This window comes from Bos indicus, chromosome 4 (genome assembly GCF_029378745.1).
Source record: "Bos indicus isolate NIAB-ARS_2022 breed Sahiwal x Tharparkar chromosome 4, NIAB-ARS_B.indTharparkar_mat_pri_1.0, whole genome shotgun sequence".
NCBI classification, from domain to species: domain Eukaryota; kingdom Metazoa; phylum Chordata; class Mammalia; order Artiodactyla; family Bovidae; genus Bos; species Bos indicus.
Window position 1 is genome coordinate 51,939,213 of NC_091763.1, and position 24,630 is coordinate 51,963,842.

Sequence of the window (24,630 nt, forward strand, 5' to 3'; positions counted from 1 at the left end):
AACAAAGTGAATTTTAATGTCTGCAAAAGGCAGTGCTCTGATATATGAGCCACCTCAGTAACAATGAATTTCCACAGCAGGAGACTTTAACACCAGTTCTTAACCTCTTCCGTACTATTCATCCTCTAATTCATGAAATATTATGAGTTCACTTTTAATTAGGTGAAGTAGTCTGAAACTAGTTAAAGATAAATGGTCTTAAACTAGTTTGAAACTGGCTAAAGAGATGAAGAGTGAAAATCTAGCTCTATCTTAGGGCCAACTTTTTCCTAGAAAGATAAAAACAGAGTTGTATGAGGGATGATACAAAACTGCAAACTGTGCCCTCCAGTTCTATTAACACACCACTCCCTGGAAGCTGAACTGAGGCCTTTGTCACGAGGAAGTTCCAAAATGAGTATTTGTTTAAAATTGAGAACTATATTCAGACGACAAGCAGTAAAGGCAGTGGAAGAATTTGCTCTTTTAATAGTCAGACATTTGTTGCTGTTTGGCAGAAACCAACACAATATTGTAAAGCAATTATCCTTCAATTAAAAAAAAGTCAGATGTTGCCTAGCTTCTAACAGAAAGAAGCTGCACACAGTACCTGAAACCAGACCTTTCTTGGATTCACTGTATTCAAATATATTGTGAACACTAGATGGCACTCTAGGGTCGCTTTTCCTCTTCCACTAGCAGGAAGGTGCTTCAACATTAATTCTCTCCTTTAAATAGAGCAAACATGCTATTTAAACAAAGGTCCCTCTAGTTGCTCTGTAGTTCTGTTTTTATATTTATAGTCATGTAATCAATATGTTGGAAGAGTAATTAATTTTTAACCTCAGTCCATGGGGAGATCAAATGTTAGTGGAGTTAATGGATTGAACAGGCTTCATTATTCTAAAGTAACACTAATGATAAGGCAGGGAAGAAAGCAGCGGGTTGTAAACAATTGTGCCATCAAACACCGTCATAAAGCAACAGTGCAATGTGATCATGGGCTGCTGACCTGTTGTCACTCTCCTTCAGTACAGCTGTAGCTTCTGCTTTAGTTAACTAGACAAAATGGAGTCTCTTAACAGAGTGAATACATTTCCTTTTCGAGTCAATGCTGTTGGAATTATTATTACAAGTAATGGTCCTGATTTTGTTGCCCCTCTGTTTTGAAAGCCTTTTGTCACTCCCCATTTCCTAACTTAAGGTGTCATTAAAGGCCTTTGATGATTTGAGTCCTCTCTGGAGGAGGCACCTTAGCTTCACGAGAGTCACGCGAGTCTTTATTCACAATGTGTTTGCAATCCTATGTGCCTGACTGTGTACTGTGTTCTTCCGAGAGAGAACCACCGAGTGCAGCGTCTGCAGCTTCTGTATTGCATCACATCTATGGGCATGGAGGGTTCTGGATGGGCTCATTCCCAGGACACGAGTTGGGGAAGGGAGCATGGCCAGAGGTGAGGGGCTGGAAGCCAAAAAGGACAAAGGATGCCCCACTCCTCTTTTATCCTGATTGTATCCTCCCATCACCCAACCCCATCTTGCAATTTCCAAACACTTCCCAGAATCATGAGAGAATAAGAAAGTTCATTATGTTGAAGGCAAGGAGGCTCACAGTAGATCACACATCAAGGCTTATTATTAATAGACATAGTACTATGTCTTGTACAAATACTATTATGTTCAAATTAATCTCTCTTGTTCCTTAAGCATTCTTGTACTTTACTGACATGACTGTCTCCGTTTGAAATATCCTTTTCTTGTCCATCCATCTGGGCCCAATTCATATGTATCTTCTTTTACTAAACCTTCTTTAAAGCCTTCTAGAATAATGAATCTCATTATGTGCTGAACTCCCAGATTTCTTAATTTATATGCCTATTATAGCAACCTATTGCAGTTAGGATTTCTGTCCTTATTTTTCTTTTCTAATAAAATTGTAAATTAGGTGAGGATTTGTAAATCTTTGTATCTCTTACTTTCCTTAAGCAATGCCTCATACAACACTGATGGTGCATAAATGTTGAATTTACTGAAATTGGTAGAATAAAACTTGATCAAAGTTGGCTGTGTATATCAAAGTATGGCTGTGTATATCAAAGTATGGCTGTGTCAGGGATAGATCTTTTTATTGGATTAATCATTAAAAGAGAAAGATGAAATGGTTTATTCCATAAAAAACACTAGTTGATACTGGTCTTATAAACACATTGTGTAGAGACTATTAGTGGCCTATCAACATCCATTCTCTCCTTATTCCTTAACAGAACCCTGGCTTTTAGCTGGGTATACTGGGGACAAAAAATTAAAGACTACATTTTCCAGTCACTCCTTGCATCTAGCTGTGACTCTAAGACTACATAATGACCAAATTTAGCAGGTGAACAGGTTTGCAGGCCTTTAAGGAAGGTTCTTAAAGAATGTTGATTCACAGGGACATAGAGAACAGACTGGTAGTTGCCAAGGGGGAGTGGGAGGTTGGGGTTAGCAGAGGTAAGCTTTTATATATAGAATGGAAAAGCAACAAGGTCCTACTACATAGCACAAAGAAGTATATTCAGTATCCTATGCTAAACCATAATGAAAAATAATATAAAAAATTAGATATATCTATAACTGATTACTTTGCTGTATAGCAATAATTAACACAATACTGTATGTCAATTTAAAAAATGCTGATTCAGCTTTTCCTCCTTCTTCCTGAAACTCAGGAAGCCATCTGAACCACAAAGGTGACCTTGAGGAGAGAAGCTGTGCATTGGGATGGCAGAGCAGAAAGATGGGAGTCTGGGTCCCTGACAACATCTTGCAGCCTCCATCCCAGGCCCCACACTACCTGTCTTTCAACCTGTTTTGTGTAAAAGAAGGAAATTCTTTTCTCATTTAAGCCACATTGTTTTGTGCTTTTCTGAACCTAATTCTGATGTACAGAATCTAGATTAATTGTGGACCATTACTTTTTTTTCTTTTTGTTTCTGGGGATTTTCTCTATGTATGACAATGATCGTATAAACTTGTCATCTAAGGAAGAGCAGGAGTTGAGGTGCTCAAGATGAACAGGTAGGTGCAGGATGTATAATTTCCCATTTCAAAATGAAAGAAGAGAAGCTTGGATATAATTTGTTAATTATATCTGGATGGTGGGAGTCATTGAATGGGGAGAGGATTAAAAAAACGGGAGAAATTACAACTACTGAGTGTCTTTATCAGGTAGTTACAAAACATACATATTTTTACTTAATCTTTCTAGATAACTTTGCATTTTATAATGAAGTAAGTAACTCTTTCTCAATCTCAGCTTCCTCACCTTTAAACACTGTGGTGCCCTGAGGTTCCATCCCTGGCCCTCTCTAGCTTCCATGCCTAGATGATCTCATCTGGTTCCACAGCTTTATACCACCAAAGATTGATGCTTTTGCCTCTCCATGATTTAGACTTACATATTCAAATGTCTACTTGGCATTTCCACTTTTTTTGTCTAAAACTCACCTAAAATTGACATGTCCAAAGTAGGACTCCTGATCTGACCTGTGACTTTCCCAGCTTTCTCTCTTAGTAAGTAGGGACACTATCCATCTAGTCGTCTAAGCCAAAAACCCAGGAATCATTTTTTGATCCTTCCCTTCCCCTTCTTACCCACATACAACTCAGGACCATGGTGCATTAATTTTCCCTTAAAACTCATCTCAAATCTATCCACTTAGCTCTACTTCCAGTCCCTCTATGCAGCTTCAAACCTGCCTTGATTTCATGCCTGGAGTTACTCAATAGCCTCCCTGCTTCTCCTCTTGCATTGCTATATTTTCACTTTGCAGCCAGACTAAACTATTAAAAATAAATCAGGTCCTCTCTTACTTAACTCCCTTCAGTAACTTCCCACTGCTGTCAGAATAGAAGTCTAACTGGCTCTTGCTTTCATTTCTAACTTTGCCTCACACCTTGCTTCTCCTTTAACATATTACTACTGTGAAGGCTGTTTTACTGGGTCTCAAAAGACAAAGCCCATCTCTCCCTCCAGAAGCAGGCTTTGCACTTTGTGTTCTCCCTGCCTTGACTGCTCCATACCAGCTCTTCACACTGTGGGGTCCTCCTCATCTTCAGGTCTTAGTTCATGTTTTGCTTTCTTACAGAAGCCTTTCCTGATCACTCTGTCCAAACAGTCATTTAACCTTAATCGTTATTATCCTATTTGTTTCTTTTGTAGTATTTATAACAATTTGAAATTAACTTTTATATAGCTAGCTCTTCTGTGTATCTATCAGCTACACACCCATCCATCATTTGTTTATCTGTATCTATCATTTTTCTGCAGATGACACCACCCTTATGGCAGAAAGTGAAGAGGAGCTAAAGAGCCTCTTGATGAAAGTGAAAGAGGAGAGTGAAAAAGTTGGCTTAAAGCTCAACATTCAGAAAACTAAGATCATGGCATCTGGTCCCATCACTTCATGGGAAGTAGATGGGTAAACAGTGGAAGCAGTGTCAGACTTTATATTTTGGGGCTCCAAAATCACTGCAGATGGTGATTGCAGCCATGAAATTAAAAGATGCTTACTCCTTGGAAGGACAGTTATGCCCAACATAGATAGCATATTCAAAAGCAGAGACATTACTTTGCCAATAAAGGTCCGTCTAGTCAAGGCTATGGCTTTTCTAGTGGTCATGTATGGATGTGAGAGTTGGACTGTGAAGAAAGCTAAGCGCCGAAGAATTGATGTTTTTGAACTGTGGTGTTGAAGAAGACTCTTGAGAGTCCCTTGGAGTGCAAGGAGATCCAACCAGTCCATTCTAAAGGACATCAGTCCTGGGTGTTCATTGGAAGGACTGATGCTAAAGCATCCAGTACTTTGGCCACCTCATGCAAAGAGTTGACTCATTGGAAAAGACTCTGATGCTGGGAGGGATTGGGGGCAGGAGGAGAAGGGGACAACAGAGGATGAGATGGCTGGATGGCATCACTGACTCGATGGACATGAGTTTGGGAACTCCGGGAGTTGGTGATGGACAGGGAGGCCTGGCGTGCTGTGATTCATGGGGTTGCAAAGAGTCAGACATGACTGAGCAACTGAACTGAACTGATCATCTTTCTCTCTACTTTGGGATTAATGCCCTGTGGGGGCAACAGTCCTGTCTAGTATATTTGTTGCTGTATTTTCCCTTCTTATAACAGTGTGTGTTATGTAGAAGGCTCTTAGTAACATTTTAACATGGAATAAATGGACAATCATATTTATTTATAGGCAAATAGTGAGTAGATGGCAGAGATGGGACAAAAACCTGACCCTTTCTTGCTTTAAACACTTATTCATTCATTATAAGATCTCCCTAAGTAGGACTTAAAGAGTTCTTCTCTGAGCAAGACAATTTTATTAAAGCAAGGACTATTTTAACTAAATATACCGAAGAAATGCAGTAATAGTTTGGTTGACTTGTGTTCCCTCTAAATGAGTCTACCTAAATTCCACTGGTGCTTTAATCACACATATTTTATTTGAATTATTTAAATAATTGCCTCATCTCTCACTTTTTTTGGCTATCATTTATTATTCTTTCTATGTATGAAGAACCATTTCCTTTTAAAAATAATGTTGTCCATACCCTTGTGAACTGGTTAATTTTCTTTCCAACATTTTCTTTTGGGCTGTGTAGATATGACCAAACAGTCACCACAATAATGCTGTTGTTTCAAAGGGTAAAGACTTTTTTCTTATAAAAAATTGAATGTGAAAAAAAAATCCACCTCATATAGTGTGAGAATGCCTGTTTTTCTTGGTCATATTTCATTTCCTTAGCAAGACTATTTTCTTCTGCTTTCCATTGTCAGCAGACAAAAAAGATACAATTAAATCAAGGAAACCTGGCAGAGCCGATTTTGGAAAATAAAGTGAATTCAGTTTCTGACTTGAACAAAGAGTAATTTATTATGTTGGAAAAATACTGCTGTGATGAGATTCAAACTCACTGTGTCTGTTAGCTCAGGACACCACTTTAGATCTGCATTTGTATTATCTTTGAGAAGGGGCAGTGATTTCACCCCTAAACTTTAAACACTGAATAGGACGCGGAGTTGTTTAAGGGTCAGCAAGCAATTAGCACCCAGAACTTCTGTCTGGAGGCTGGGGCCAGATTTGCAGACTTTTCCAGTCTTGAGCACTTTGATTCTAAGTATAGATGTCTGCAAACAACCCCAGACATTCCGTTGGAGCAAATGAAGAACTAGAGTAGGTTAGAGAGAATTTTACGAATCAGATGAATTCCAAGATATATTTAAAATTAAAAATATATTTTGATGTGTCTAACAACCATAATAATACCTTATAAAACATATTAAGTCATTTAATATTTATATAAAAACATTATTTAATATTTACAACCAGCATTGTGAGGTATAATTATTCTCATTCTTTATAGACAGGAAAAGTACAACTTGAAAAATTAAGCGACATTGAGAGTCACACAGGTAGTAAAGTCAGCCAGGACTAGGTTAGGACCCTGTTCTGGTATTACTAAAAAGATGAAGAAAACCAGTGTCAGTTTTCATGAATTTTTCCTTCACATATTTCTGCTGCTGCTGCTGCTAAGTCGCTTCAGTCGTGTCTGACTCTGTGCGACCCCATAGACGGCAGCCCACCAGGCCCCGCCGTCCCTGGGATTCTCCAGGCAAGAACACTGGAGTGGGTTGCCATTTCCTTCTCCAATGCATGAAAGTGAAAAGTGAAAGTGAAGTCACTCAGTCGTGTCCAACTCTTAGCGACCCCATGGACTGCAGCCCACCATGCTTCTCCATCCATGGGATTTTCCAGGCAAGAGTACTGGAGTGGGTTGCCATTGCCTTCTCTGCACATATTTCTAGATTGTGCTAAACTTTTTACCTGTTTGGTAGTAATTTTATCCTAGCATTTTCCACATAGAATGTTTTTGTGGGACAGGTAGGTAATTAACAGTTAATTATAGTAAAAATCAAGGTCCCCAGAAATATTACTGCCACTTATTATTGAGAGTTTTATATGCATCATTTCATTTAATCCTCACACAGTCTTATAAGAAAGCCACTATTCATATTTTCATTTTACAAATGTGTAAAATGAGGCTTAGGAGAGTTAAACAACTAGTCCAAAATCTCACCACTGTTAAGTGGTAGAAATGATTAAAACCTAGAGTATCTGATTCCAAAGTGTGTCCATCCAAGCTTTATACCATAGTACTTCTATGCAGAATAAGATGGGGGAGGCTGTGCCTGCCAGGTCACTGGACCCTGAATTATGACTGGATTAAGTCAGTAATATGATGTCAGCTGATTCAGGTTTCCACATGTGGCTCCTTATGTAATGGACAAAATTAGGTTTGGTAAGCTTATGCCAAAAGGACAGTTGCAGTGAAGTAAAGTAACTTGCTACAGTAAACAACCCATCTCTGTGGTGTATGTTTACCACACGTAAACAGAGGTCGAGTCAGTTAAAAGTTGTGCCCTGAAATTCTGAAATAATCCCCCGCAGAATGCTTCTTATCAGGAATGGGTGGTTTGGTTTTTTTTTTTAGTTTTGGGGGATATTTGTTTTTATTACCTAAGTTTAAAACTCTTTTAATTTCCAAGCAATTTAGTTTGGAATACTGGGAGAACTAGAATTTTAGAAAAATACAGTATTTTGTTGATCTTTTTAGTGCATTGATTCTGCTTTGTTAAATGGAAATAAGTAAATTTGTTCTTTAGATTTTTTTTATTATGAGAAAATCATTTAAATCTCTTCTCTATTTAAATAAAAATTGAGAAAACATTTAAAGAATATCAGTTTGAAGGGACACCAAATTAGAAGCCAGCTACGGAGTAGGGGGAAGGTGTCCCCAAGAGCACAGTGTAGGCCCTCTTTGCATCAGAAAGAGGATACAGTTAGTAGAACTTCAGTCACAGAGGTTGAGAGACAGCCACCTTGACTGAGGAGATTATGCTGAGTAGTAGTTTGGTCAATAAGTGTTAGTTGCTCAGTCATCAGTCGTGTCTGACTCTTTGCGACCCCATAGACTGTAGCCCACCAGGCTCCTCTGTCCATGGGGATCCTCCAGGCAAGAAAACTGGAGTGGGTTGCTGTGTCCTCCTTCAGGGGATCTTCCTGACCCAAGACTGAACCCAGGTCTCCTACATTGCAGGCAGATTCTTCACTATCTGAGTCAGCAGGCAAGCCCCAATAAGATGGGGACTTCTGAATGATGTTCTGAAGTGTTTGGCTTAGTTGAGAATTAATGCAGGGTGGAAATTTCTGGAAGAATATACAAGAAAGTGTTAATATTGATTACTCTTAGGGAGTGAGAATGGAGAATTGGGAAGGTGGTCAGAGGATATTTCCTGTACTGTGTATTTTTTAGTCTAAGTAAAATATTTTTCCACGAGAATATATTTTGTAATTAAAAACAAAACAAAACAACAAAAAATATTAATGCAGAGACCGTCTAGGAATGGGCAGAGGTTTTCAAGCAGGAAGATGACCAAGTCAGATATATAATTTTGGCAGATGGTTTTAGACTAGTGGCTCAGACAGTAAAGCATCTGCCTACAATGTGAGAGACCTGGGTTCGATCCCTGGGTTGGGAAGATCCCCTGGAGAAGGAAATGGCAATCCACTCCAGTACTCTTGCTTGGAAAATCCCATGGATGGAGGAGCCTGGTAGGCTACAGTCCACAGGGTTGCAAAGAGTCAGACACGACTGAGAGACTTCACTTTCTTTCACTTTCATACGAGCCAATATAGAGACAGCAGAATCAGGAGGTCAGTTGTTAGAACAATCTTGGAATCAGATATTCAGTAATAACTCCTAAGCCAACTATACTTTAGAAGCAATATTCTAAAGCCCACATGGAGCATCCATTTTCTTCACATCAGAATACTTAAAATGGTTCAAAGTAATCATAATTTAAAGTTTGATATGTCTGCACTAGAGGGAGTTACATTTTTATTAACAGCTTAAATCTCTGTCAGTATAACAATCCTTAAGTAAACATATCCTCAGAGTAAAAGTAGGAGATAGATGTATGAAAGAAAAAAAAAACAAAGGATACATTACAAATGAATAGAAAAAATGAGTAAGAGCAGCACATGACACATTAACTTTTTTTTCCCCTGTGTATCAGGCAGGCTCGATGGTGGCAGCTCTGGTTTTTTACTTTCTGTCATTATAAGCATCCGTTTACTAAACTAACAGCATTTCATTAAGCAAGACTAATTCCTGAGAGCATTACCTTAGCCCATTAGCTTCCAGACAGTCATTAATTCCTCTGACATGTCTTGGGATGAGATCATTATTATTATCATTATTGTTTTTATCAATTAAGTTCATTTGCAGAAAAAAGTATCTATGTAGTTTCAACAGTGGGTATTTTCCTTCTGAAACATGTTTTTAAAAAAAAATATTTTATTTTTTAAAATTAATATTGGAGGCTAATTACAATATTGTAGTGGTTTTTGCCATACATCGACATGAATCAGCCATGGGTGTACATGTGTTCCTGATCCTGAACCCCCCTGCCACCTCCCTCCCCATCCCATCCCTCAGGGTCATCCCAGTGCACCCACTCTGAGGACCCTGTCTCATGCATCGAACCTGGACTGGCAATCTGTTTCACATGTGGTAATATGAATGTTTCAAAGCTATTCTCTCAAATCATCCCACCCTCGCCTTCTCCCACAGAATCCAAAAGTCTGTTCTTTATATTTGTGTCTCTTTTGCTGTCTTGCATATAGGGTCATCGTTACCATCTTTCTAAATTCCACATATATGTGTTAATATACTGTATTGGTGTTTTTCTTTCTGACTTACTTCACTCTGTATAATAGGATCCAGTTTCATCTACATCATTAGAACTGATTCAAATGCATTCTTTTTAATAGCTGAGTAATATTCCATTGTATATATGCTGAAACATGTTTTTATAGTATCTTTTTGATAGTGATTTTTTGCTTTACCCATGTATTTCCATAGATCTTTTGGCTACCATTGAAGCTAGTTCAAAATTCTTATGTTTAATTCTCATAGTCTAACAAAAAATCAGAAACAGCTTTTCAAAAGTATCCCAACAAGATATTTTGGTTCCTCTGTAATTTTTCTTTATTGGTAACTTCTGAAAGAATCTCTAAAGGTGATCATGTGCCTGATATTAGAAGTGCGAAGCAAGATTTCACAAGGGTTCTGAATTTGAATTTCTTGTTCACAAGAATTGTTGCCACTGATGCATATGGTGGTTACTGAGCCACAGTTCCATGGAGTGGGTGGGGGGGGTGGCGCAGCTTGACTGTAATGGAAAGAGCAGCCACCGGAACACAGTGGCAAACGTCAAAGTGACTGCTTGGGCTGGCAGACAGTAGTCTGTCTGTTACCACTTTCCAGCACTTCCAGAATTAGGGACAGAAAGACAACTCATAAAACAACTGGGGAAGTATAAACAACCAAGAAAGGTAAAGGAAAATGAGATGAAATAGAGTGTTTAAAAATTCTAGGCTGCCCAATAAAAGTAGGAACAGACATTAGATATCATGGACCATAGTGGGGAACACAAATGATTTGGGGAGTCAGTGAAAAACAGTTCTGACATGTTTGGATGCCAAAGATTTTTAAAGTTGATCTCTTTTGGCCTGGTAAGATTTTATGCATTTTTGTCGTTCCAGTCCAGAGGTCTAAGGATTAGTGGATGTTTCTGCCAGCCTGGAACTCATGTGGTGAAAAGAACGTATGCCTGTGACAGTGAAAGGGTGAATACATAAAGACAAAAGGGCTTCTTTTCAAGAAAAGGAAAAAAATTAATTATCACTGTAATCTGGGACCAGTGCTTCAAAATAATGTTAAATTAGCACTGTACTTAAAATTTTCCATTTATATATCCTAAATATGGCCATTTTCATCTCAGTTGATTTTTTTTTAATGCTAACTAGCTTTCAGAATGCTTAACCAGGTAGGGTTTAACTGCCCAGAAGAGTGGGACTTGAGCCCTATTCTAAATTGATCTATATGGGGAACTAGCTCTTCATTTAAAAAAAAAAATTTAAAAAGGATTAGAAGCTATTTGGATATCTGATGCTAATTTTATATGGAACTAATGAACAAACTAATTCATGTAAGTTTTTAAATAAATCTATAATTTCATTGATAAGAAGGAAAACATGTTTATCAGAATAGCTCAGAAGCAAGCAATGGAAATAAGTGTGAACACAAAAGTACTTTCTGTTTTTAGCATTAGTTAAATATTTGCCTTGAAGCCAACACAGTACTAGTTGGATGACAGGATAGTAAGTTCTATTAATGATGGACTTTTCATTATCATAGATATGCTTTTGCAATTTTCCTGGATTTCTGTTCCAGGGTCACATGGTAAGTCAATAGTAGTTATAAACCTCTCAGCATTGTGATCAATACCTTTGGCTGACGTAATCTAGACCTCTGGTGTAATTTACAACAAAGGACAGTTTGGGCAAGCCTCTGTTTTATTACCTTCAATTCACCAACTGAAATATTTCACTGGTTTATGACTGAAGTTATTTCCAATTTTTGATAGATAGGGAATTGAGATAGTCTTGAAGAAAAATGTCAAGTATGAAATGGAAAAACACTTTATGGAATTAAAAGCAATAAGCATTTCTTCCTTTGGGGCATAGTGTCTGCATACCTATCTCCTGAAACTGTCTAAAGCACCACAGGAGTGTAACCTACTGTGTCTGTGTAGTCAGCCATGTATGTCTAGTCATCCAGATGGACTGGAATATTAATGAAGTATTCCTTATCTTCCAAACACACCCCACATAACATAAAACACCATATAACAATACTGCACGTAGTCTACTTTTCCTGAGTCTGAATAATCATTAACCATCCACTTGAGCAAAGTAAGGAACAGTCATACCCTAGACATGAATACTGAGAATTGGGATTCCTGAAATTTGTGCCTTCCTGCAACCTTCCTGTAATTTAGACAGGTTGTTTTTTCCCATGTCTGTTGTTAATTCTAGGTCTGAAGGCTAAACAAGAAAAAAGGAAACTAGTCATTGAAGAAGTAATTAAAGAAATAGTAGAGAGTCTGGAGAAACAAGAAGGAACAGAGGTAGTCTTTGGGTGAACCGCACAAGAGGAAAGATGCCACCATCTTGTCACTGTTTTGTCACGCTTTTCAACCCCCACCTGTACTGCAGCATCAATACTCAAGGACGAGGCAGAGAGCCTCGTCCAATAAACAGCAGCTTTATTTCTACTATATGAAACTGGTACGAGGTGATGGATGGGGTAAGAATTTGTATTTAAGCATCTATAAGGTTCTTTCAGGCTTAATTTCTCTTTCATCAACTACAGGCTACATTTACATGGGCTTTTATTGAAGATAATAATAATAATATCACAATTACCGAGCAACTATGGTATCTAGGTGAACTTTACACACTATTTTTAGTCTTTATACAACTTGCACAGTAAGTAGGATTGACCTATGTGACAGATGAAGCTTAGATTGACAGAGGTTCAGTATTTTTTCAAAATAAGTCAGAGCTTGATCTTTTTGCTTTATGAAGAAGCTTCACTTGGTATGTTTAATCTGTGATGCCCTCCTTGATTTCAAACTGTTTTACAAAGCTATAGTAATCAAAGCAATATGGTATTGGCATTAAAACTAGACACATAGATCAATGGAACTGAACAAGAAATCCCAGAAATAAACCCACACATACGTGTTTGGTTAATTTTCAACAAAGGCACCAGAATATTCGTGGAGAAGGGACAATCCTCTCAATAAGTGGTGTTGGGAAAACTGGGCAGACATATACAAAAGAATGAAACTGGACCACTATGTTATACCATTCACAAAAATCAACTCAAAATGGATTAAAGACTTGAATGTAAGACCTGAAAACATAAAACCCCTAGAAGAAAACATAGGTAGTAAGCTCCTTGACGTAAATCTTGGCAATAACTGTTTGAGTCTGACAGCAAAAGGGAAGGCAACAAAAGCAAAAACAAACAAGTGGGACTATATAAAATTTAAAAGTTTCTGCACAGCAAAGGATACCATCAACAAAAGGGAAAGTCAAACTACTGAATGGGGGAAAATATCCACAAATCCAAAATACATAAAGAACTCACACAACTCAGCAAAATAACAATCCAATTAAAAATTAGGCAGAATATCTGAATAGACATTTTTCCAAAGATGATATATAGATGGTCAACATGTACATGAAATTGTGCTCAACATCACCAAACATTAGGGAAATGCAAATCAAAATCCCAGTGACATGTCAGCTCACACCTGTTAGGATGGCTATTTATCAAAAAGACAAGAGGGGTAAAAGGCAAGAGAAAACAAATGCTGATGAGGATGTTGAGAACAAGGAACCCTTGTGCCCTACTGGGAATGTAAATTAATGCAGCCACTATGGAGAATAGTATGGGAGTTCCTAAAAAAAATTAAAAAGAGAAAACTTGCATACAATCCAACAAGTCCACTTTTGGACATTTATCTGAAGAAAATGAAAATTCTAACTCAAAAAAGATATATGCACTCTCATGTTCACTGCAGCATTATTTATAATAGCCAAGACATGGAAACAATCTAAATATCTATTGGTGGGATGAACAGACAAAGAAAAGTATATATATATAGTGTTACATGTTAGTCATTCAGTCGTGTTAGATGCTTTGTGACTTATGAACTGTAGCCTGCCAGGCTCCTCTGTCCATGGAATTCTCTAGGCAAGAATACTGGAGTGGGTTGCCATTTCCTTCTCCAGGGAATCTTCAAGACCCAGGGATTGAACCTGGGTCTCCTGCATTGCAGGCAGATTCTTTACCATTTGAGTTACCAGGGAAGCCCATATAAAATTTAGCCATAAAAAGAAGGAAATCTTGGCATTTGCTACAACCTGTATGGACCTTGATGACATTGTGCTAAGTAAAATAAGTCAGACTCTCTTATATGTGGAATCTAAAAGGAACAAACCATCAAAACACCCAAAACCAAATCACAAGATAACCCTACAAAAATTGCTCATAGATACAGAAAACAGATTGGTGATAGCCAGAGGGGATAAGACAGTGAGAAAAACAGGCCAAGGGGTCAAAAGCTACAAACTCCCAGTTATAGACTATGAAGCCTCTTCAAGATGGTTTACAGATCTAAGAAAATTCAATTCTAATATTCACTAACTGTGTAATATTGTCTCTTCGATTAAATTTCTTGGGGTGGGAAAGTGTTTATTTGTATTCCCATTACCTAGTATAATGCCTGACATATGTAGATGTTCACTAAATATTTAAATGAATTAAAAATTAATTTCTTTTACATGTTACTTTTTTTCCTTAATTAAACTGGGTAAATTAACAAAGCAAGATGCCAGCAATTAAACATTTAATGTGCTTGTACAGGTTTTCTATCTCTTCAACATATTTCTCTAAGGAGGCAATCTCTTGTGTAGTTCAGAGAGCAAAAACATAATTGATGCCTACACTGTGGAATAAAAAAATCTTGTGATAATTAAAAATTCAGAGTACCCAGCAAAAATCTGCAAAGGGACATCTTTTTATCCCTCTCTCCCTAGAAAGGTTCCTTTCCAACCGCCATGTCGGTGATTCACTAAATATCATGGGACTTGCATACGCAACTCTGTTATCTATGATGGCTTAAAGTGACTGACTGAAGACAAGAAAATCCTGTTTCAGTTGAGCAATTGTTTGAAGATCTGCTACGTGCCAGATACTTGGGATGTAAGGATGACAAGTTATCTTTCGGGGGTATGTGGTCTGACAACGTCCTATGGAAATGCATCTCTTGGCAGAGAAAGAGTCTGACTGGGTACGGGCATTAAATTCTCTCACTAAAGAATCAGCCCCCACCACACTTTGTAGGCATTGGTTTAAACCTGGACCTTTTTTTAAAAAAAAAAAAATCAGATTGCCCCAAGACTTAGATGACTGAAATTTCACCTCTGAATTCCTTTACCATTACAACAATACTCACAGATATAACCTGAAGATAGTTTCGCTAATCCCTGGGGACACCTGAAGAGTGGGAACTCTCCATGAAAAGTGAGGTTTTCAGGCGGTAAGAAGTTGTCTCTCCTCCAACACCCAACTGGGTATCTTTGTGCCAACTGCAGGTTGCAGTTCCATTGTCGTTATCTTCTGGTACAAGGATGCACCTTACTGGAGAAGAGCATCGAGCTGAAGTAGGGGCCAGGTGCTCTGGCAGCTGAAAGACTGTTAGGGAAATGCTAGGAAATGCAGCAGGTCAGGGGAAACATGGTTTAGAAAGGCAGAGACTTCCTGAAACTCAGGGATGCAAATTCTTTTAGGTAAGGATGCATTAACTTGTGGAGAAGGCAATGGCAACCCACTTCAGTAGGAGCCTGGTAGGCTGCAGTCCATGGGGTTGCTAAGTCGGACACGACTGAGCAACTTCACTTTCACTTTTCACTTTCCACTTTCATGCATTGGAGAAGGAAATGGCAACCCACTCCAGTGTTCTTGCCTGGAGAATCCCAGGGACGGGAGAGCCTGGTGGGCTGCCGTCTGTGGGGTCGCACAGAGTCAGACATGACTGAAGCGACTTAGCAGCAGCAGCAGCAGCAGCATTAACTTGACTAACAACACTCTTCTAATGGATGACTTGATGTAGCCAGGTAAAATCAATCTTAGGCTTCCCCTGTCCTTATGTAAACGGGCAGGTAATCAAGCATGACTAACAATAACCAACTTTCAGTATACAAGATGATACATCACTTTAATTGTATGATTTATCCGAACAACAACTATTAACATACAAAGTACCATTCAGCTCAACTGCAGGTATAGGCAGTGACAAGTATCTAATTCTTAGAAGAATCACTTAACTCCCACAGTCTGTCTAGACATATTAACCAAAGGACACGTTTATAAATAGCAAACATGAAATTCACATTGTAGCTTTTTCAAGCATATATACAGGTGTGCAGTCTTGTTGATGAGTTGTTTCCATAAGCTCTATTCTTGATGTATTCATTCTCCTGACATTAGTAGAAACGGTTTTTTCCTGCAGAGCAGATTTTTTTCTTCCTCATCCATTATTTACAATATTCTGTAATTAGTATCACTCTATACACTTCTGAAATAATAATATTTGAATTGGAATATCTCTGCAGTACAATTCCTTGGGTCTTCTGGTAAGTTCCACCACTGTCAAAGAACTTTCAGTTGTAATCACTGTCTCACAAAAAGAGCTTAACTCTACTATTGGGTTTTAACTCAACTCTACTATAAACACACCCTCTTTATAGCTTGCTGTGTTAACCCTTGGCTTCAAGTCCTGGTGATGTAATGAGGGTGGGGAGTTCTGGCAGTCAGTACATTTCCTTATCACTTATTCACAGCCATTTAAAATCATGCTGTTATGAATCCAAGTTCGACATACCTTTTCTGAAATGTTCACAGTGCAGTATTTTTGTGGCCTAACAAAAGTTTTCTCACATCATTAAAAATAAACCTTTTTATAAAAATATAATACTTTAAATGTTTACATCAACAAAACCAGTTTGAGTATCCTGTGCCACATGCATTATACAGTAGTAAGCACAAAATCCCACAGAACAAAACATCACAAAAGTCCTGACCAGAGTAACTGTTCATCCAGGCGAAATGGTCAGAACTTTCAATCAACATATTTTTTCTCTAAAATATGTTTTGCTTAATAACACATAATGTTCTAATACAAAACTGGATTCCCCCTGATTTGGTTGTTTCAATTGTCTGTGGGGTGGAAAGCTGCCACCTGACAAAGAGGCTGACGTTTCCAGTCCATTGATTCTTTCCAAGGCTCTACATATAAGCCATGGTTGGAACCAATAATGCTTTTAGTCAGAGGTATTCTGCTTCAAAAACATGCTGAGTTACCTTTAAAAACAACTGTCATCACAAATTACTTGTTTTATTTTCAGAGTTGTCATTAAAAAAAAGATAAAACTTCTAAGTGTCCACAACCAGATTAGCAAAGTATCATTCTTAAACAGTTGATTTTTAAATGACAAATATTTCACTGCGACTAAGCTATTTTATGAAAACGTAAATGTTGTTTATGTACAATATGTAAATATTCCTATAAAGTTATAAACATATTTCATGTCCTGCTGTTTTGAAATGTTGACTGTATTGTCTATGGATAGTTCTCCAATAAAAGGAATGTGTAGACAAAAATTTAAAAGGGAATGTTTACCTAATGAGCAAATGACAACATCGGTGATAAAAAAATGTGTTTTTCATACAACACATAAGTTCTTTGAAACATTTTAATTCTAAATGAGTGGTTTGGTTCCAGGGCTGCCATGCCCTGTTGGGACATTACCATTTCTTTTGAATTTTCTGTCATTAAGAAGTCTTCAAAATGCATTGCTTCACTTTCCCATATGAAATCAAGTGGGATCTTGATTTTAAAAAATTTCAACCCAGCATTTGGGTTTTGGCCTGAATGTGACAGAAGCATTATCACAGCTGCAGAATTGCTGTTGGTCACTGGTCTGCGAGACCAAGCTGCTTGCTCTGATGCTTTGTCAGATGAGAAATTCTGTAGAATCCAGTCATTTTAATAACAATATAAGGTCCTATAATAGTGCAATCTTGGCAAAAGCAAAAAGTACCCGGTGGCCTTTCAGTGGCCAGGCAGTGAAAAGAATGTTAGACAAAGGGTGGACTGTTGTTCAGGCAGTTCAGTGATGTTTCTCAGAAGGGGACTCAGTGGCACAGGTGCCTCCATCCATCATGTGTCATCATCATCCTCGCCACTGACATTATCTTGTGATGACAACAGAGAAGGATATGGAGCGACACATTTGACGTTCACGTAAGTAGCATTCACATGGACATAGTGCTCCCCAATGAAAGTAGAGAATATCACGGATATCCTGGAGACCAGTTCAGAAAAGGATGGGCGCAGTTCAGCTTTAGGGTGCCAGCATTTCAGCATCACTTCATACCTGTTTCAGAAAGGATGCAATGCTGTGAGGACTCTGAAGGCAAGCACTTCTGCAAAAGTAAAGAACATATGAGCTACAGAAGACACTGCTGGAATTCTTACTTACAAGGGATCTGGGCAGTATTCAGGTTGTAGAAGCCTTCTTCCTTGCAACAAGTAAACTGTTATGTCAAAGGTGTTGACGTCAGGATAAGGTGGTGCTCCTCTTGTCATCAGTTCCCAGAGAAGCACGCCAAAGGACCACTGGTCAAACAAGGGAAGGGAGAATCCAGGTAAGGGAAGAATGGCCGCACAAATATGAAAGGTGATCAGTAGGTCTTCATTACAAAACTTGGTTTAGTATTCAACACTATTGCTGTTTTAGGCAAAGTTTTCCTTGAAGACAATTAGTAACATAAGTTTATGACTTGTTTAAGCCAGAATTAAAATTTAGATTACAAGTAAATGTAAAGTTTTCAAAAAGGATGCCTGAAATCCACATGATGATTACAATTTCATCAGTAGTTAGCACAGTGCGTTTTCCAAGTTCTTTCTTATGGAGTCACAGCATTAACATGTTTCTATCCTTCTTTATTCAATGGCTTCATTACAATTTTAGACTATTAGTAAAAAAAAAAAAAGAAGACAAGGCTTCCAAAATTTAAATCTATGGAATTTCCAAATGAATGGAAATACTCCTTAAGAAATGTAACCATATCTAAAAGTTAATGTTAAAAGGTCTAAGTCAGTAAAAATAAAAATCTATATTAAAAATCAGAAGTAATAAGACTGCTCAGCATCAAGGCTCTTGAATGAAAATGAATTTCAATAAAATAACTATATTTTGAAAATGTTATAGGAGGAAATTAATATAAAACAGCTGTAACAGTACTTTATAGGATGATCACAAGGACACAGAGAGGTTGACTGATCTGCTAAAAATTCCTCAATAAATCTGAATTCACACAGGGATAAACATTTCAGAGTTCATGACTCTTGGGTTTTGCTTGGTCTACCAAACTTCACTAAATATGCAGTTTCTTGATTTGGAGCACTCTCCTTGGAATAGATCAGGTCACGCATGTTATCTCACCCTGGACATGTGCCAAGGTGAGAATGACACAATGAGAGTAAATCAATATGTGTGGGTCACCCCCCGGGCAGAGGACCCAGGAAATCAGTTCTCTCACCACACTTCCAAGACACTTGCACACAGCAGCATATAGGGGCAGAAATGAGGCCCTGAGGAAAAAGAAGCTTGGAGGGGAAGGAGAATACAGCCCAGACATGAAGAGCAGAAAACATAAAACTGAGATGCAAGTGTAGCTCATAACTCAGCAAGGAGACTAAAGCATGTGTTTCTGAAAGGAAGCAAGCAGGTAGACATGGTAGTTGCTGATACAAATCTCCATGAATGACTTTTTCCTTTCGTCCAAGTTTAAGAATGCTTTAAGGCCACTGACTTCCTTGATCCAAATAGAGAAAACAAACTCCTTGGGTGGGTGGGTGGGGGGAGACGGGGCAGAGTACTAGATAAATTTGCTGTCTTCTGGAGTCTTTCATGGAAAAGGCAATGGCACCCCACTCCAGTACTCTTGCCTGGAAAATCCCATGGATGGAGGAGCCTGGAAGGCTGTAGTCCATGGGGTTGCTGAGGGTCAGACATGACTGAGCGACTTCACTTTCACTTTTCACTTTCATGCATTGGAGAAGGAAATGGTAATCCACTCCAGTGTTCTTGCCTGGAGAATCCCAGGGACGGGGGAGCCTGGTGGGCTGTCGTCTATGGGGTCACACAGAGTTGGACATGACTGAAGTGACTTAGCAGCAGCAGCAGCAGCAGGAGCCTTTCAAAGTTTTCAAAGCCTCAAAATCTTCTGAGTCACTTCTGATGACACCACTGTGTTAAGTCCCAGAATTTGCATTAGAATTTAAATCAGTTTAACAAGTATCTATTGACCCTTGAGGGCTTCCCATGTGGCGTGGTGCTAGAGGTAAAGAACTGGCCTGCCGATGCAGGAGACAGATGCAGGTTCAATCCCTGAGTTGGGAAGACCCCCTGGAGAAGGAAATGGCAACCCACTCCAGTATTCTTGCCTGGAGAATCCCATGGACAGAGGAGCCTGGCGGGATACAGTCCATATGGTCACAAAGAGGTGGACACGATGAACGTGACTTAGCACACACTGACCTTTGACGATGCACAGGTAGGTTACTGTCCAAGTTACTGGACAGGCCCTGAAGCTGATTTAACAGGGTTGAATTATGCAATTAGTTATGTAATTAACTGTCACGTAGAACAATAAGATCTAATAACTACAATACAGAGCTATTATAGAAATGAGGTACAGATGTTGTGAAAAGGCTAAGGGATAATGGGGTAACTAAGAGAGGCTTCAGGAAGAAAGTGACAGTATAGTGGGTCCTGAGGAACTGCGAGTTTGTTCTGTAGATACATGTATTGTGAGGGCAGAAAGAGTATTCTGGATGAAGGCAGTGGGCCCAGGGGTAAAGGGTAAGACACTCAAACGTGTTTTTTTGAACTGTAAGGACAACAGGTCACTCTGCTTGACGTGTGGAGCAGATGAAGGGATGAAGGACAGATAAGGTTGAAAGGGGACCGTGTTTTTGAATAAGGTTGAAAGGGGACTGTGTTTTTGAATGTTAATCATGGGTTAAACTGAAATCAATGGGACGTGACTGGGGTTGAGCTCCAGGAGATTGCATCTGTAAACACTGCTTTAAACAAACAGGGGAAGCTCATCCACAATATGGAGACCAGTTAGGACACTTTTGAATGGGGCAGGTGAGGGCTGCTACTGAATACTGGCAACATGGAACCTTATGAGACTGAACTCTCTCTCTCCTGGGAGAGACTGAACTCTGCCGGGAGAGCGAACTCTCTAATTTGCTTTCCCGAATTAAAGCAGTGGGAGAGAGCACGTGTCATCAAATGAGCTTGGCATGGGTGGGCATCATGCCCTTTAAAAAAAGATTGTCTTATTTAATCCTTATAACAAGTCTGTAATGTATTCAGTTTTGTAGATGTTTCAAGAATGAGGAACCGAAGTTCTGAGAGGCTGATTACTAGTATGTGATCGACCCCATGGACTGCAGCACACCAGGCTCCTCCGTCCATGGGATTCTCCAGGCAAGAGTACTGGAGTGGGGTGCCATTGCCTTCTCTGAGTGTGTGATCAGGTCTCCCTAACTGACAGCCTAGGTTACAGGAGGTCTGGAGGCAAATTTGCAAAAACAAGGGGGAAGAGTTGGATAAATTTAGTCCTGTAAGGAATTATAGTGAAAGTCGTTCAGTCGTATTCAACTCTTTGGGACCCTATGCACTATACAGTCCATGGAATTCTCCAGGCCAGAATACTGGAGTGGGTAGCCTTTCCCTTCTCTAGGGGATCTTCCCAACCCAAGGATTGAACCCAGTTCTCCCCCATTGCAGGTGGATTCTTTACCCAGCTGAGCCACCAGGGAAACCCAAGGAATTGTAGGATTTAGGCAACTGATATCAGCGGAGGATTGGAGAAATCATGGGACAGAAGAGGTGAGAGGGAGGCAGTTTCATGAACAGTCTGCATTCCAAATTCCCCTTAACAGCTTGGACTGACTGGATGGTAGGGGGTGGGGAAGTGAAGGAAGAGAATGATACTGACCAAGAACAGAAAGTGGGAGTGGGGCATGTGAGGGAGGGATAGAGAAGGACAGAGAGAAACAAAGGGGTGGGGGAGGTGTACGATGCCTGTGCATTAAAAATGATTGGAAGCAAGTCAGTTTTAGCTTCAAGACAGGAGAGCACAGTCATTCATGCTTATTGTGTGAATGATCAAGGCTTTCTGAATATCTGAGCACCAGCAGTGAGCTCATCTGAAGAATCTCTGCCTAGTTTTACCAAAGACGAAGCTGAAAGCAGTTATTAGAGGTAAGAGACTATTATAAGCTATAAAAAGTGATAGGCACATTGCTGCAGCAATCAAGGAATAGATATAGCCAAATTTGAGCATTCAAAAAAGCAATTATCCTTCAATAAAAAAATAAATTAGAAAAGTAAACTGATATAATACCTTTATAAAAAAGCATAACTGATTTAAAAATGGATTAATTGATAAAATTTAGCAACTGGTAGGTTGATAATCTTTTCAATAAAACTGAAAACTTCTGCTCTTTGAAAGATACAATTAAAGGGGCAAGCCACAGACTAAAAAGTATTATTTGTAAGAACACATATCTGATAACATGTACCTATAACCAGAACACATAATGAACTCTTAAAAATAAAATAAAAAATAACCCAATTTAAAAAACACTAGAAAATAGAATACATATGATCCAGCAAACCTACTTATGTGAAATAAACCAGTTACAAAAAGAGAAATACTATGATTTCACTTATAATGAAGTATCTAAAATAGTCAAACTCTTAGAAAGTAGAATGGCAGTTGCCAGAGATGCTGGGGGAGGGAGAAATGGGGAGTTGTTCAGTGGATATAGAGTTTCAGCTTTGCAAGTTCTAGAAATCAGTTGCATAGCACTGTGCACACTGTACAATACACTTAAAATGGTTAAGATGGTCAACTTTATGTTTTTTATCATAATAAAAAAAGAATAACTGTGGAAACATTGATACTACTGATCCTCTCAAATGCATTATGCTATGTGAAGGAGACAGACTCAAGGGCTATCTACTGTATGATTCCATTTATAGAACATTCTAGAAAAGGTAAAACTACAGAGAGAAAATGAACCCGTGGTTTCCAGGTTTTAAGGTTAGGGTATGTTACACCATCAAGAGGTGTAAGGAAATTTTCTGGGATGATGGAACTGTTTCACATCCTGGTTGTGGTGATTTGGGTCATACAACTGATGCAATCTTTAAAACCTACGGAACTGCACAATAGAAAGGATGAAGAGTTGGTATATTGCACAATGGTGATACCATTAATAGAAATAAAGAAGTGAGGCATCAACAGTTGGCAGAAAAGAACTTGACTTTGAACACAGTAAATTTGTGTTGCTGATGAAAACATCTCGTAAGAGAGATGCAAAGGTGACTGTTGATGGAAATGGTTGAAACTGTTGAGAGAGACTGACACCTTAAGACCAAAATCCTGGGGGACAGTTGTATGTAGGCTGTGAGAGAAGAAAGAGAAGCTGTCAAGGTAAAGAAAACACAGTCTAAAAGCAGGAGGAAAACAGGATGGTACAGTGGCCCTGAAAACAAAGGAGAAGGAAATTTCAAGAGCAGGACAGCTGATGATATTAAATGCAGCAGAATGATGAAGCAGGATGAGAAAGCCAGTTGGTTGAACAAAGAAGTCAGTACTGACTTCAGTGAAAGCACTTGTACTAAGCACAAACACTATGCAACACTGGATATGAGTAATTACATGTATAGAAGATACTTCAGTTGTTGGAAAGGCTTTCAAGAGTATTTAGATTTTAGCTGAACTGCATCTGGGCATTTGTGAGAAAGTACACCTTCCTACAAACAGGCAAGTTTTTGTCTGTAGGTCTCAACATAATACAGGTTATTACAGGTGCTTGGATATGTTCCATGTCAACATTCAAAAGATTGTGCTGTCCTAGAAATGAAAACTTTATGCAAATTTATAAATCCATCAATAACCATCAATAACCATCCAATCAATAACAATTTGTCAAAGCAGCATGGTATGGACTACTCAGGTTCACCCTTTATATAGTACAGTATAGAGTCTTTCAATGAGAGGGAGAAAGACATAGCACTTTGAATCTATAGAAGCCTGTGTAAATTTCCTAAGTATCTGAGTGACAGTTGCTTTACAAGAAGTGCTAAACTCTTGCTGTGCATGTGTATTTTTGTGGAGATAGTGGTGAGTGGTACAGGACTATCAAAAAGCTCAGAATCCCAACTCTTGCCTTGAGCATCCAAAATTTCATCACACTTGTATTAATAACTTTGCTGAGATATGATTTATATGTCAAAAAATTTGCCAACTGTACGTGTATAGTCAATGATGTTTAGTAAATTTATATAGTAGTGCAGCTATCATCACTATTCAGTTTTAGATCAATTCTAACATCCTAGAAACTTCCCTCATGCCTGTTGGTAGTCAATCTTTGCTCCCACTCTCAGCCCCAGGCAACCACTGATCTGTTTTCTGTCTCAGCTTTTTGCCCTTTTCTAGAAATTTCACATAAATGGAATTACTCAATGTGTAATAATTTTGAGTCTGCCTTCTTTCACCTGACATAATGTTTTTGAGGTTTATCCACATTGCAGCATGCATCAGTGGTTCTTTCTCATTACTGAATACCATTATTCTGTTGTATAGATATACCACACTTTATATACCCATTTCCCAGTTGATGGACATCAAAATTGCTCCTGGTTTTGACTATTCATAATTGACTATTATGAATAACACTGCTGTGAGCATTCATGAGCAAGTCTCTGTGTGGGCATATGTTTTCATGTGCTTATTAGCTAGGTATTCATACATCTCCTTGGTAAAATGTTTATTCAAATCTTCTGCCTATTTTAAAAAAATGGGTTATTTTGCCTTCTTATTGAGTTCTAAGAGTTGGTTCTCCTTCCTCCTCCTCCTCCTACTATTAAGTCGCTTCAGTCGTGTCCGACTTTGTGCGACCCCATGGACTGCAGCCTACCAGGCTTCTCCGTCCATGGGACTCTCCAGGCAAGAACACTGGGGTAGGTTGCC

The 24,630-nt window shown here is 38.7% G+C and overlaps 1 protein-coding gene across 3 annotated transcripts in view; it reads right to left on the reverse strand.

Annotated features, from left to right (window-relative positions):
* Nucleotides 1–15,702: 15,702 nt before the first annotated feature.
* The window catches only part of MET (MET proto-oncogene, receptor tyrosine kinase), a 114,650-nt gene continuing 105,722 nt past the window's right edge, over nucleotides 15,703–24,630 (reverse strand). For all 3 annotated transcript variants that reach the window (XM_070787800.1, XM_070787799.1, XM_019958725.2), the window contains 2 exons: nucleotides 18,048–18,184; nucleotides 15,703–17,942 (listed from right to left, as the gene is read on the reverse strand). In XM_070787800.1, the coding sequence (XP_070643901.1) occupies nucleotides 17,726–17,942; nucleotides 18,048–18,184 (354 nt within the window). In that variant the 3' untranslated portion in view covers nucleotides 15,703–17,725. The remainder of the gene's footprint in view (nucleotides 17,943–18,047; nucleotides 18,185–24,630) is intronic.